Source organism: Entelurus aequoreus, linkage group LG04 (genome assembly GCF_033978785.1).
Source record: "Entelurus aequoreus isolate RoL-2023_Sb linkage group LG04, RoL_Eaeq_v1.1, whole genome shotgun sequence".
In the NCBI taxonomy this organism is placed as follows: domain Eukaryota; kingdom Metazoa; phylum Chordata; class Actinopteri; order Syngnathiformes; family Syngnathidae; genus Entelurus; species Entelurus aequoreus.
The window spans coordinates 25,094,298-25,109,194 of NC_084734.1; the positions used below are offsets into that span (position 1 = coordinate 25,094,298).

Here is a 14,897-nt window from a genome sequence, read left to right on the forward strand (position 1 = left end):
TAAGTAAACAAACAAAGACTCCTAATTAGTCTGCTGACGTATGCAGTAATATATCGTGTCATTTCTCATTCTATTATGTTGTCAAAATTATGAAGGACAAGCTGTAAAAAGGGATTATTAATCTACTTGTTCATTTACTGTTAATATCAGGTTATTTTCCGTTTCAACATGTTTTATCTACAAATATTGGTATCGGGTCAACCCTAGCAGGTAATGAGGTTTCAGCTATTCAAACCATAAAGCACTCTAAAAAATCTTAAAAAACTTCTAATAACATTATATACATTTAATTTTCTTTGTGAAAGCCTACAACGACTACTTCAGGGGAAATTAAGAGCCAATCCCTTATCTTTTGAAACGTCGGAACAGACGGGGGCCGAGAGCAAGAGAGTCAGGACAACAGCAAGGGATACAAATTCTGTCGGGTATACAAAATCTATCTATTACATTTGCAAGACTTGGTGTTTGCAAGCCATGCCGACAGAAACAGCTGCACACGATACCACTGATGCAAAAAAACAACTGCATACTTGTTTACGCTACAAAACCCAAAACCAGTGAAGTTGGCACGATGTGTAAATAAAAACAGAATACAATGATATGCAAATACTTTTTAATCTACATTCAATTGAATAGACTGCAAAGACAAGATATTTAATGTTCGAACTGAGAAACGTAATTTTTTTTTGCAAATAATCATTAACTTAGAATTTAATTGCAGCAACACGTTACAAAAAAATTTGGCACAGAGGCATTTTTACTACTGTGTTACATGGCCTTTCCTTTTAACAACACTCAGTAAACGTTTGGGAACTGAGGAAACCAATTTTTGAAGATTTTCAGGTGGAATTCTTTCCCATTCTTGCCTGATGTACAGCTTAAGTTGTTCAACAGTCCAAGGTCTCCGTTGTCGTATTTTACGCTTCATAAAGCACCACACATTTTCAATGGTAGACAGGTCTGGACTACAGGCAGGCCAGTCTAGTACCCGCACTCTTTTACTATGAAGCCACGCTGTTGTAACACGTGCAGAATGTGGCTTGACATTGTCTTGCTAAAATAAGCAGGGGCGTCCATGAAAATGACGTTGCCTGAATGGCAACATATGTTGCTCCAAAACCTGTATTTTCCCTTTCAGCATTAATGGTGCCTTCACAGATGTACCTTGGGCACTAATACACCCCCATACCATCACAGATGCAGGCTTTTGAACTTTGCGCCTATAACAATCTGGATGGTTCTTTTCCTCTTTGTTCCAGAGGACACAACGTCCACACTTTCCAAAAACAATTTGAAATGTGGACTCGTCAGACCACAGAACTCTTTTTCCACTTTGCATCAGTCCATCTTTTTGTGCCAGCTTTTTAAAAAAATGTTGCAGGCATCAAACTCCAAATGAGCTAATATTTGCAAAAAATAACCAAGTTTCTCAGTTCGAACAGTAAATATCTTGTCTTTGCAGTCTATTCAATTGAATATAGGTTGAAAAGGATTTGCAAATCATTGTGTTCGGTTTTTATTTACGATTTACACAGCGTGCCAACTTCACTGGTTTTGGGTTTTGTACAAACATGATAATATGTGAAATGTGGGGTAATACATTTGTATATTCGTGGTTGTTTATAGGATTGTTCTTGTACAGATTGTTGTCCTATCGCATTGTATTGTGAATGAGGAGCAGGGCGGTGTGTCCCTATGGCAGAAAAGTAGTTTGTCAGTGTTAACGCTCACAATAACAATGGCTTGGTTAATAAGCAGGTCACAGCATGTAATTAAAGGCCTACTGAAACCCACTACTACCGACCACGCAGTCTGATAGTTTATATATCAATGATGAAATCTTAACATTGCAACACATGCCAATACGGCCGGGTTAACTTATAAAGTGCAATTTTAAATTTCCCGCTAAACTTCCGGTTGAAAACGTCTATGTATGATGACGTATGCGCGTGACGTCAATCGTTGAAACGGAAGTATTCGGACTCCATTGAATCCAATACAAAAAGCTCTGTTTTCATCTCAAAATTGCACAGTATTCTGGACATCTGTGTTGGTGAATCATCTGCAATTTGTTTAATGAACAATGAAGACTGCAAAAAAGAAAGTTGTAGGTGGGATCGGTGTATTAGCGGCTGGCTCCAGCAACACAAGCAGGAGGACTTTGACTTGGATAGCAGACGCGCTATCCGACGCTAGCCGCCGACCGCATGGATGATCGGGTGAAGTCCTTCGTCGCACCGTCGATCGCTGGAACGCAGGTGAGCACGGGTGTTGATGAGCAGATGAGGGCTGGCTGGCTGGCGTAGGTGGATAGCTAATGTTTTTAGCATAGCTCTGTGAGGTCCCGTTGCTAAGTTAGCTTCAATGGCGTCGTTAGCAACAGCATTGTTAAGCTTCGCCAGGCTGGAAAGCATTAACCGTGTATTTACAGGTCCATGTTTTAATAGTATTGTTGATTTTCTGTCTATCCTTCCAGTCAGGGGCTTATTGCTTTTGTTTCTATATGCAGTTAAGCCCGATGCTATCACGTTAGCTCCGTAGCTAAAGTGTTTCGCCGATGTATTGTCGTGGAGATAAAAGTCACTGTGAATGTCCATTTCGCGTTCTCGACTCTCATTTTCAAGAGGATATAGTATCCGAGGTGGTTTAAAATACAAATCCGTGATCCACAATAGAAAAAGGAGAGAGTGTGGAATCCAATGAGCCAGCTTGTACCTAAGTTACGGTCAGAGCGAAAAAAGATGCGTCCTGCACTGCACTCTAGTCCTTCACTCTCACGTTCCTCATCCACGAATCTTTCATCCTGTCTCAAATTAATGGGGTAATCGTCGCTTTCTCGGTCCGAATCGCTCTCGCTGCATTGAAAACAATGGGGAAATGTGAGGAGCCTTTCAACCTGTGACGTCACGCTACTTCCGGTACAGGCAAGGTTTTTTTAATCAGCGACCAAAAGTTGCGAACTTTATCGTCGATGTTCTGTACTAAATCCTTTCAGCAAAAATATGGCAATATCGTGAAATGATCAAGTATGACACATAGAATGGATCTGCTATCCCCGTTTAAATAAAAAAAATTCATTTCAGTAGGCCTTTAATGACTAATGTGTTTTGGATGTTGTTTTTTTTAGCTTTATAGGAAAAATAGTATAATCCAGATTACTTACATCGTAGCCGCTTCTTGCTAGCAGTTTTTCACTATTTAGGATGCACAGAAAAAGAAAGACACATGTATTCATGTCTCACATAAAGATTATGAATGATATGCAAAACTCCCCCAAAACTGCAGCTATTTTCTATGTCCGTTGTTTCACTATGGGATATCGCCTTGGACATGTATGATTAGGGAAGCATCAATGACACGTTTGTCAGCTACACCCAGGGTACGACCCTCCGGACCTGTACCCCCAATCATTCTTGCTTTCTCCCCATGTGGGAACTACACTAAGCTCCTTCAGCTGGTCCAAACTAACAGTGTGTAGCTGGTGTAACTGTTCAAAGACGATCCGTCAAGGTAAAGTTGCAAACGTGGTAATCGACTTTAGTTACTGACGGCGGTTTTTTTCTTATTCCTTGTGTCTTACACTGGTTTAGGAGCAGGGGACATGTCAACTTCGTGACCTGCCTCCTTAGCAAATGTTTTTATCAATCGGCGCAGCTAAACCAAGTCTACGTTATACCGAAATGGTTGCGTGTCAAGGTGGCCTTGTTGGTTCAGTTAGCGTTTACTTGCTAACCGCACACATAAAGAGGGGCATTGATAAGATATTTCCAATTCCACTTTTCAGTCTGCTTAAAAATTTGTTTTTTTTATCAATTCTCTTATCGATTCTTGTTTGGAAAAAAAGATAACAAAAAGATGGATTATCATCAATTTTCTTTAGTTAAGACGGGGGTCGGCAACGCACGGTTCTCAAGCCACAAGCGGCTCTTTAGCGCCGCCCTGGTGGCTTTTTCAAAAATGTATGAAAATAGAAATAGATGAGGAAAAAAATATTTTTTTTGTTTTAATATGGTTTCTGTAGGTGGACAAACATGACCCAAACCTTCCTAATTGTTAGAAATCCCACTGTTTATATTAAACATGCTTCACTGATGAGAGTATATGGCGCGTGCCATTTTGTCCTAGTCATTTCGGAAGTCCTTGAACGCACCGGAGTTTGTTTATGTGTACAACTTTCCTTGATGCTGCCACAGAAAGACGTGTTTTATGGCACTTCTTCTTTGTCTCTAATTGTCCATCAAACTTTTTATGCAGTGTGTGAATGCACAAAGGTGAACTTTGTTGATGCTATTGTCGACTTGTGTGGAGTGCTAATCAGACATATTTGGTCACTGCATGACTACAAGCTAATCGATGCTAACATGCTAGTTATGCTAGTTGTATGTACATAATGCATCGTTATGCCTCGTATTTTAGGTATAGTTGAGCTCATTTTATTTGCAGTTTACGTTTCCTTCAACTTGAACACACACATCTTTAGTTTTGGCCATTCTAAGCCAGTAATTTCCAGGAGTTATCTCACCCTCTGAAAAAGTAATGTTTTCCAATGTTGTAAAAATGTGTAGAATAAATATTACATATATATTTCAACATTTCTGTCAACGAAGATTTGCGTCAGCCTGCGACACATAGTCATTTTGATAGTAGTCTAATATAGCTAATATAGACACATCATGGGTTGCCTTAATTAAAATACACTTATATAAGGCTTTACATATTTTGCGGCTTCAGACAGATTTTTTGGGGGAATTTTTGGTCCGATATGGCTTTTTCAACATTTTGGGTTGCCGACCCCTGAGTTAAGAGGTAACATGAACTTACAAAACAACAGTGAGGTCTTAAAAGGCACATTGCACAGATTAAAAAGATATGAGAAATAAACATTCTACTGTAGAATTCAACAAAATAAAACTTGTGGAAATTACACAAGAATGGAACATTTAGTAACATTTTCAAAACTTTCAAGAATCTTTTGTCGTCTCCCTTGAAAATATACTGGAAATCACAAACAAATGAATATCCTCCAAAGGTTTGTTTTGATTTACAAAGTGAAACTAATATATGACGTAGGCTCATAACTTGAAACATAATATATTCCAAGACGTCTTCTGATATAATGTTGATGTTTATGGCTTGCGGCTTATTAAAACCATCAATTGAAAATCTCAGAAAATGTGTTTTGTTTTAAACTGTAAACCATGATTATCAAAATTATAACAATATATAAAGGCTTGACATATCTCACTTTGCATGTATTGATTTAATATCACATTAGATTCATATTTGGAATTGGACTGCTGACATGAATGACATTTTACATAATATTCAAATTGTATAAGTTTCACCTGTATAATATGATAATATTTGGTGGAAGGAAAACATGCAACTTTTCTCTGACTACAATTCAACATTCACCTACTGAAGGAGCAACTACTGTGGCAAATAAGTGCAAGCTTTTGACCACAAACTTAGTCACTGCTCGGTGACATTTGTCGTTCCTGGCCGAGTCATGGTACTCTTCCCTGCTAGCTGCAGACATGAACTGTAGCTATTACTGATATGTCAGATTATGTCTCCTAAAGCTCATTTAAATGAGAAGGCATTAATTTAATTTTGAACAGGTAGTAGAGTTAATATTAAAGTTGGTGATTTGTTAGTACCCTATGAGATCGGCACAAATGTGACATTCATTTGTAGTTATTGCATGCTGTGTGTTCAAATGTACCAGCATTTTGCTTGCATGTCCTCTTCTTGATAAAATAGCAACTTTGCAATTATTACAAGAAGCACTGTTGCAATTTTTTCTTGTAAAACGGCGGCAAACTACTTCTGCTCGGACGCTGCCATGTTGCTTTCTGACGTCACTATGCACGTTGCAAAATTATGTCATTACTGCCTGAAAGAGTGTGAATGAATGATGGGTTTTTAACATGTAAAGCGACTTTGGGTACTTAGAAAAGCGCTATATAAATCCCAGGTATTATTATTAAAGAATCGATAGGGGAATCGTTTGAAAAAATGGTAAGCAATTCCAAGGAATTAATACACTGGGAACAGAATCGGTTCTCGATTCCCATCCCTATGGACACCTGTGTGGAGCGCTGTTCACACTCGCGGTGACTAGACTCTTGTGAGCCAGCGTCATGTCGATGGCTTCGGTCTCCACCAAAGGACTGGGCAAAAAGGCTAAAAAGGTGCATCCCACCTGCGTCCTGCCCATCTCAGTCAAACACTCAATGGGCACTAAATGCTCAGGTATCCCTGGGGGACCCCCGTCATGTCCCAACTGTGCATCACTGCCAGAACAGATACTGGACAGAAGGCTCAGAGTGGCAGAGTCAACCACAGCTGCTGCCCATTCTCCGCAAGCTACTAAGCGCTTACATGCCTGTACTCTTAAAAGACCTCCTCGAGTTGGAGCCCAGAGCAGAGGATACAGATGGCGATGGCAATTCTGTCCTCCTTGACATGGATGGGATGAAGGAAGACCACTCCATCTTTCCTGCTTACCCAGCCAGGACCCCCAGTACAACAGCGGCTGTCTCCCCAGGGTACAGCCAAATGCATGATGTTAGCTGCTTCCAAGTTAGGCATCCAGTGGCCTGACACCCAAGATGCATCGTGAGGGACTGTGTGATGGCTCCCGCCAGCCCAGCTGCCATCAAAGCAGTATCTCCCAGCCGTAAATATATGTATGAGGGAGATGACCCGTTACTGGACAAGCCCTTACAAGATCAAGCTTTCCACGAAGGGCTGCTCTAAGTTGGAAATTTACAAGATGGGTGAGTTGGGGCTGGCCGAACCCCCACAGTGAGAACATCCAACGGCCTTTCATTCTCACCTTCACAGCCTGTTCCTGTCAGCTTCCTCCAATATTGCTCTGCTAAGTCTGTTTGTGCCCTAAATGCACTGACGTTGCTGTCTGTGTATCAAGCCAAGCGGAAATCTTCAAGAAGATGGGGAAGCAGATGAACTCAGGATTTGCAAACTCCGCCGTGTGGGATAAAATCTGTGTGGTGAATGACCTCATCTTGTGTTCCTCTCACAGTGCAGTACAGTTCCAGGAGAGGGCCCTGTGGCTGAACCTGTCAGGCTTGAGTAATCCACAGAAGACGGAGGTCATCAAAACAATTTTGACCCCACTAAGGGCTTCTTTGGTCCATCTTTGGCAACAATGAAGGAGGCCATCACCACCCGGAAGGAAAAAAGAGGTTGAAGCGTTTGATTTTTGCTTGCCATGGAAACCAGCCCCTCAAATGCCTCACGGTTGGAGGACTGGCTTCGCTGCGGTTTCAGCAGCAGTAAGAAGGAGGCCAAGAGCATGGGACAAAAGGGACATGCAGCTGGTTAGCAGGTTAAATAGCAGCCTCAGATTGGGAATTGAAGGCTTCATGATAAACACACCTTTGTAGGGGCTGTGATTAGAGGCCACACATCTCGCCCTGGGGAGTTAAAAAAGCAGTTATCCTAATTCAGTCTTCCCCCTTACACATAAGGTGGCCAAAGTTCGTGTTTTGGAGCCCCGTCCAATTTTCCAAGGTGTTCTCTATATGCTGCCTTCTCCTTATGTTAAAAAAATTTAGGTGATTCAGTCACCAAGCACTATCACCTCTGTTAAAAGTAATAAAGCTAGTGCAACCACAGCCAGGCCAAGAGCTCAGAGCAACTCAAAACATCCATCCATCCATCTATTTCCTACCGCTTGTCCCTTTCGGGGTCGCGGGGGTGCTGGAGCCTATCTCAGCTGCATTCGGGCGGTAGGCGGGGTACACCCTGGGCAAGTCGCCACCTCATCGCAGGACCAATACAGATAGACAACATTCACACTCACATTCACAGACTAATTTAGTGTTGCCAATGAACCATCCCCAGGTGCATTTGTTTGGAGGTGGGAGGAAGCCGGAGTATCCGGAGGAAACCCACGCAGTCTCAAAACAAAAATAATAATAAAATATCATGCTCCCGTTTGGCCACTTGACGGATCTCACGCTTCAACAGTGAAACACAGTTGCCTTTTGTTGCGGGAGTTGACAATGCAGGTGAATTCGCATGTGACAGCAATGGGTCATCCGGTTACTTCCGGCTACAGAATGCAATTTGCTATGAAACCACCCGCTTTCAACACGGTGTTGGCTTCAGAAGTACCAGAGGGGTCACCATATATTTTACAAGCTACAATAACATCTCTTTTGGCCAAACAGAGCTGTCCTGTAAGGGTTTCTACTCCCGCTATTTTCTCATCCCAAAGAAAGGGGGAGAATCCCGTTGGCTCATTTTGGTGCTTCAGGGATCAAACAAACACCTATAAAGGTACAACTTTAGAATGTTGACACAGAAAGTGCCTTGCTGTTCCATTCAGATGTCTTTCTTTGAAGAAAGTGTTGTTCATAGCTTTTGCCGAGCTTGTTTACAATGTGCTTCAGGGCTGACGAGGGCTTGCATGCCACCTAACCCTGCTTTGGTGCCTAAGGTTGTGGACTCATCTAATAGATGTTCCACTCTGGAATTAAGAGCCTTTCACACTCCCCCATTTGCAACAATAGGGGAACATAGGCTTAACTGTTGTGCACTGTGAGAGGGTGTTGCACGAGTATGTTACAAGAAAATCGAAGTTCAGAAGAGTGGGTCAGCTGTTGGTGTCATGTACCACATCTCATAAGAGACAAGCCACTTTCTAGACAGAGGTTGTCTCACTGGATTGTGAAGGCCAACTCACTGGCCTATAGTTGTAAGGAGTTGCAACCCCCTACAATTTTGAGGGCACATTCCACAAGGGTTCTGGCCTGTTTAGAGGGGTGTACAGGACATCTGTGCGGCAGCGAGCTGGGCTACACCTCACATGTTTTTTAGGTTTTATCGTAGGGCTGGGCCAGGGGTTGGCAACCCGCGGCTCTGGAGCCGCATGCGGCTCTTTGACCACTCTCATGCGGCTCTTCGACCACTCTGATGCGGCTCAGCTGCATACTAGCCGACCCTCCCGATTTTCCAAGGTGACTTCCAGATTTCAGTGCCTCTCCCAGAAATCTCCCGGGCCAAATATTCTTCGATTTTCACCTTAACAACTATAACAAGGGCGTGCCGTGATGGTACAGCATTTTACACCTTCAACAACCTGTACACACAGCGTGCCGGCCCAGCCTTGTGTTGTATGCAGCTTCTGCTTGAACACGTAAGGGACAGCAAGGCACACTTGCTCAACAGCCATACAGGTTACACTGACGGTGACCGTATAAAACAACTTTAACACTCTTACTAATATGCGCCACACTGTGAACCCACACCAAACAAAAATGACAAACACATTTCGGGAGAACATCCGCACCGTAACACAACATAAACACAACAGAACAAATACCCAGAACACCTTGCAGCCCTAAGTCTTCCGGGCTACATTATACACCCCTGCTACCACCAAACCCCGCCCCCCACACATCACCCCCCCCCCCCCCCACTATGAACCCACACCAAACAAGAATGACAAACACATTTCGGGAGAAGATCCGCACCGTAACACAACATAAACACAACAGAACAAATACCCAGAATCCCATGCATCCCTAACTCTTCTGGGCTACATTATACACCCCCGATACCACCAAACCCCCCCCCCCCCTCCATGCGTCGGTTGAGGTCGGCGGGTTTGGTGGTAGCGGGGGTGTATATTGTAGCCCGGAAGAGTTAGGGCTGCATGGGACTCTGGGTATTTGTTCTGTTGTGTTTATGTTGTGTTACGGTGCGGATGTTCTCCCGAAATGTGTTTGTCATTCTTGTTTTGTGTGGGTTCACTGTGTGGCGTCTCTAATGTATATATGTATATGTATATATATGTGTATATATATGTGTATATATATATATATATATATATATATATATATATATATATATATATATATATATATATATATATATGTGTATATATATATATATATATATATATATATATATATATATATATATATATATATATATATATGTATATTTATATATATATAAATGTATATATATGTATATGTATATACATATATATGTATATACATTATTATAGCAATTATATTCAAATTAATATTAGATTAATTAAAATATGACTTTGTATTTATATTATCTTATGTATTTATATTATTTACTGTATATTAAACTATCATTACTGTGTTTCAATAATTGTATATATGCACTGTTGTGTCTACCCTGTTTAAGGCAGACAGCATTATCTAAAAAAACACTGACTGGACATAATAATAAAAGCGCAACATGTTCGACATGAGACACAACTTAACAATAAAGATTTGTAGTATACTGATGTCATCGAACAAGAAAAAGCTAGTTAGTGTTGTGTATGACTCACTATGTTCTGATATTTCACAATTATCACGCAATGTTTGACATTAAACCTGCTGATCGGATGACAGACTCCAAAGAAACCACCTTATTAACAAGCGAGTCATGCAGATGGAAGTGTGTGTCATAGAATGTGAGCAAGGTGGTTTTGTGATGGTGAAAAGAAGAGGGTGGTGCATCCTGCATAGATCATCACATACCCAAATAGTTCTGTTAATTGAAATAAAACAACCATTATTACAACATGCCGTAGCAGATTTGGTGCTTGTGTATGTGTGTGTGATGTGGGGGCCTGTGAATGATGGAAGAGCTAACTGGCAATCAGAGACTCACAAAAGCGGCGCGTCAATGGGGCCTGCGAGAGCGTACCTTCTCCCAATGATAAAGCCAAACACCATGAACACCAGGATGATGGTTCCTGCCACTGCCACCACTGCTATGATGATGACAGGGTTCTGCTCACTGGAGACAATTGCAGCTGATGAGAAGGACACGCACACACGTAAACACACACAGACAGACATGCAGAAAAATTGCAATGTTCAGCGTGAACTTCAGAACATCAAAGACTACACTGCCCTGCAGAACATCAAAGACTACACCATTTTTTCCACTGCAGCACATTTATTATTGGCCCTCAGCATATTTTTTAAATAATAATTATTGACTATGTTATTACACAGTAGATTCATTTGCTTTGTCACCTATAACACAAAACAAACAAGTCGATGTTTTGTTCAGATAGCATATACTACACTGGGTTGGTTTTAGCATCTTTAATGCACAAAACACATCAAAGTTGGACAAGCATCCTTTAATTGTTCTGTATGAGGCCTTCTGTGAAAAAACTTTGGACACCCGTGCTATAATACAATGTGCACACAAACACAGGAAGTAAAAAAATAAAAGTACATCTCCCCCTCTCCGATTTGTTTACATGAAAACATTCACCCGATGTTTTGCGCATTTTGGCCAATTACAAGTTTGTCAAAACAACTACAGCATATTTGGTCTCCCATTCTGACTTTGTTTGGCAGTACAGTCAAATACACGTACAATGTCATGTACATTATTTGAATCCAGACTTTTAAAAAATGTTACCCTTCTGAAAACTCCAGAAGGACAAACAACTAAGTTTGCTAATGGCCGAAAATGTCAAATGGCATTTTTTAAATATCTGTGTTAGTGTGGCTTCTTTATTTACCTACCTCCAGCTAGTGTGCTATGCTTTATTTCTCGGACATTATTCTTCGGCCATGGCGCTATGCCAGGAGTGTTAGACGTACGGCCCGAGGGCCGGATCAGGCCCGCAAACAGGTTTTATCCGGCCCGCGGGATGAGTTTGCTAAGTATAAAAATTAACCTGAAATGTTTTAAGGAAAGAAACAGCTGTTCTAAATGTGTCCACTAGATGCTGCAATAACAATTCTTTGTATCTTTGTAGATGATGCTATCTACAGTATGTACAAAATAAACCACATCATGTTAGTACATCAGTCGAGGAAAATGATCAAACTACATAAATAACATACTGTAATTTGATTTTGAGGTGGCAACCTGTCCAGGGTGTAGCCCGCCTTTCACCTGAATGCAGCACCCCCCGCTACTCCGAAAGGGACAAGCGGTAGAAAATGAATGGATGGATGGGTATTTAGCTTGATAGATTGAAAATTAACTCCAATGAGTTGACTGATGAACATTATCACATAATTTGTTAAAAAAATATAAATAACGACAAATAAAGATAGAATATTATTAACCGCAACATGTAAGTGTAAAAAACACCCAACAACATTACATTTTTACATTTTCAGAATGTGCTTGTTCTATTTTTAAACAAAGAAAACAATCTCAAGTTGTCTTTATTTCTAAGTTATCTTGCTGTGATTTTACCAGTTCGGCCCACTTGGGAGTAGATTTTTCTCCATGTGGCCCCCCATCTAAAGTGAGTTTAAAACCCTTGCGCTATGCTTTTTATTACATGTTTTTACTTGTAGCCTCTGTGCTACACTGTGTTGGATTTTTTGAAGTAACCGTGCTCTGTCTTGCATCTTTGGTCACTAGCAGAACACAATCATTGTAAAAACAAAAAAAAGGATAGAATAGAATAGAGAATAAATGTCATTTTTCCTTGACAAATATGTGCAAACCTTGTCAGTAACATCATAATAAAAGCATAACATAACTTAACTGAAGTTTAACTGTAAAAAAATATATTTAACAAAAAGTATTACACCAATTTTTATCGCACCAGAAAGTAAAATATTCTAAACTGTTGTTATATTGTTTATACATAAAGGTGAGAACCTCCTTGATCTGAACGCCCAGGAAGCGGAAGCTGGGTACCTACTAAATTAATTTTGATCTTTAGTTTACTGTAATGGAAGTAAGTTCAATGATCTTGTCTTTTGATGTCCAGGGTGAAGTTCAATGAAGTAAGTTCAATGATCTTGTCTTTTGGTGTCCAGGGTGAAGTTGTTGTCCTTATACCACCTGCTCAGTTGAACCGCCTTGTCAATATACACAGACTAATCTGTCCCAGAGATATTTCCCACCGCTGTGGTGTTGTCTGCAATATTGATTACAGTGTCGCTGGAGTGGATGGGTGTTTTGTCATGCGTGTAGAATAGGGGTGTGATGATCCGTTGCCCGGATCATGTTTTGTTTTAGTCCAAGACTCCCTTAGTTCTGTTTCAGCACCCCTGGGTTTGTGTTTCTTGGTTGCCATGGGTGCTGATTATTTTCACCAGCCTCCGATTAGTGTTCGGGTCGCTCACCTGCTCCCGGGCACTAATCAGAGAGCTATTTATTCCTGCCGTTCGCCACACTCTGTCTGGCTAAGGCAGAAAACTAGCACTGGAAAGCTAACATAGAAACCTGTTGCAGGAGCAACATTAATCAAAGGCAGGTGAAAATAATCAACACCCATGGCAACCAAGAAACACAAACCCTGGGGTGCTGAAACAGAACTAAGGGAGTCTTAGACTAAAACAAAACATGATCTGGGCAACGGATCATCACAAGGGGACTTGTAGGGTGCCCAGGCTGAGGCTGATGGTTGAGGAAGTGTGGGGGCCTACTCTCACCCACTGGGAGCGATCGCTCAGGAAGGTCAGGATCAAGCTTCAGATCGACTATGTTCACATGTACCAAGTTAGTCAGATTTTCACAATTTCACACCTCCATGTGAAGTCCCAGTGTCCATACACACTACCTAATGCGACTATTGGTCATACCTCGTACACTGGGGGCACTTATTTCCTTTTAGCGCGGATAATTGTATTGCTTTTCCGGTTGACCTATGACAGGGGTCGGCAACCCACGGCTCCGGAGCCGCAAGCGGCTCTTTGACCACTCTGATGCGGCTCAGCTGCATACTTGCCAACCCTCCCGATTTTTCTGGGAGCCTTCCGGATTTCAGTGCCTCTCCCGGAAATCTCCCGGGGCAAATATTCTCCGATTTTCACCCGGACAACAATATTGAGGGCGTGCCGTGATGGCACTGTCTTAATTAGTGTCCTCTACAACCTGTCGTCACGTCCGTGTTTTCACCATACTATCTGCGTGCTGGCCCAGTCACATGTTGTATGCGGCCTCTGCTTACACACGTAAGTGACTGCAAGGCATACTTGGTCAACAGCCATACAGGTCACACTGAGGGTGGCCGTATAAACAACTTTAACACTCTTACTAATATGCGCCACACTGTGAAGCCACACCAAACAAGGATGACAAACACATTACGGGAGAACATCCGCACCGTAACACAACATAAATACAACAGAAGAAATACCCAGAATCCCATGTATCCCTAACTCTTCCGGGCTACATTATACACCCCCACTACCACCAAATCCCGCCCACCTCAACCGACGCACGGAGGGGGGAGGGGTTTGATGTGTGGGGGGGAAGGGTTGGGGGGGGGGGCGGGGTTTGGTGGTAGCGGGGGTGTATAATGTAGCCCAGAAGAGTTAGGGATGCATGGGATTCTGGGTATTTGTTCTGTTGTGTTTATGTTGTGTTACGGTGCGGCTCTTCTCCCGAAATGTGTTTGTCATTCTTGTTTGGTGTGGGTTCATAGTGTGGCACATATTAGTAAGAGTGTTAAAGTTGTTTATACGGTCACCCTCAGTGTGACCTGTATGACTGTTGACCAAGTATGCCTTGCAGTCACATACGTGTCTGCAGAAGCCTCATATAACATGTAACTGGGCTGGCACGCTGTATGTACAGGTTGTAGAGGGCGCTAAAGGCAGTGCCATCACGGCACGCCCTTATTATTGTTGTTTGGGTGAAAATCAGCAGACATTCGAGAGAATAGTTGCCCTGAAATTCGGGAGTCTCCCGGAAAAATTGGGATGGTTGGCAAGTATGACGCTGTCAAGCTCCATTCATATAAAATTCGCGGGCCGCACTAACATTACATTTTCATATTAAGGTGCGGGCCGCGTGTCTGAGACCCCTGGTTTATACATAGCACAAAGCAAAAAAAAACTTTTCATGCAGTGTTATTTCATTTTAAATGTCAAAAGAGTTTTGTGGCTCCCATTGTTTTCTTTAAT

At 41.8% G+C, this 14,897-nt stretch overlaps 1 protein-coding gene across 2 annotated transcripts in view; it reads right to left on the reverse strand.

Moving 5' to 3' along the window:
* The window catches only part of epha7 (eph receptor A7), a 208,350-nt gene that overhangs the window by 38,491 nt on the left and 154,962 nt on the right, over positions 1-14,897 (reverse strand). For both annotated transcript variants that reach the window (XM_062044430.1, XM_062044429.1), the window contains one exon: positions 10,705-10,813. In XM_062044430.1, the coding sequence (XP_061900414.1) occupies positions 10,705-10,813 (109 nt within the window). The remainder of the gene's footprint in view (positions 1-10,704; positions 10,814-14,897) is intronic.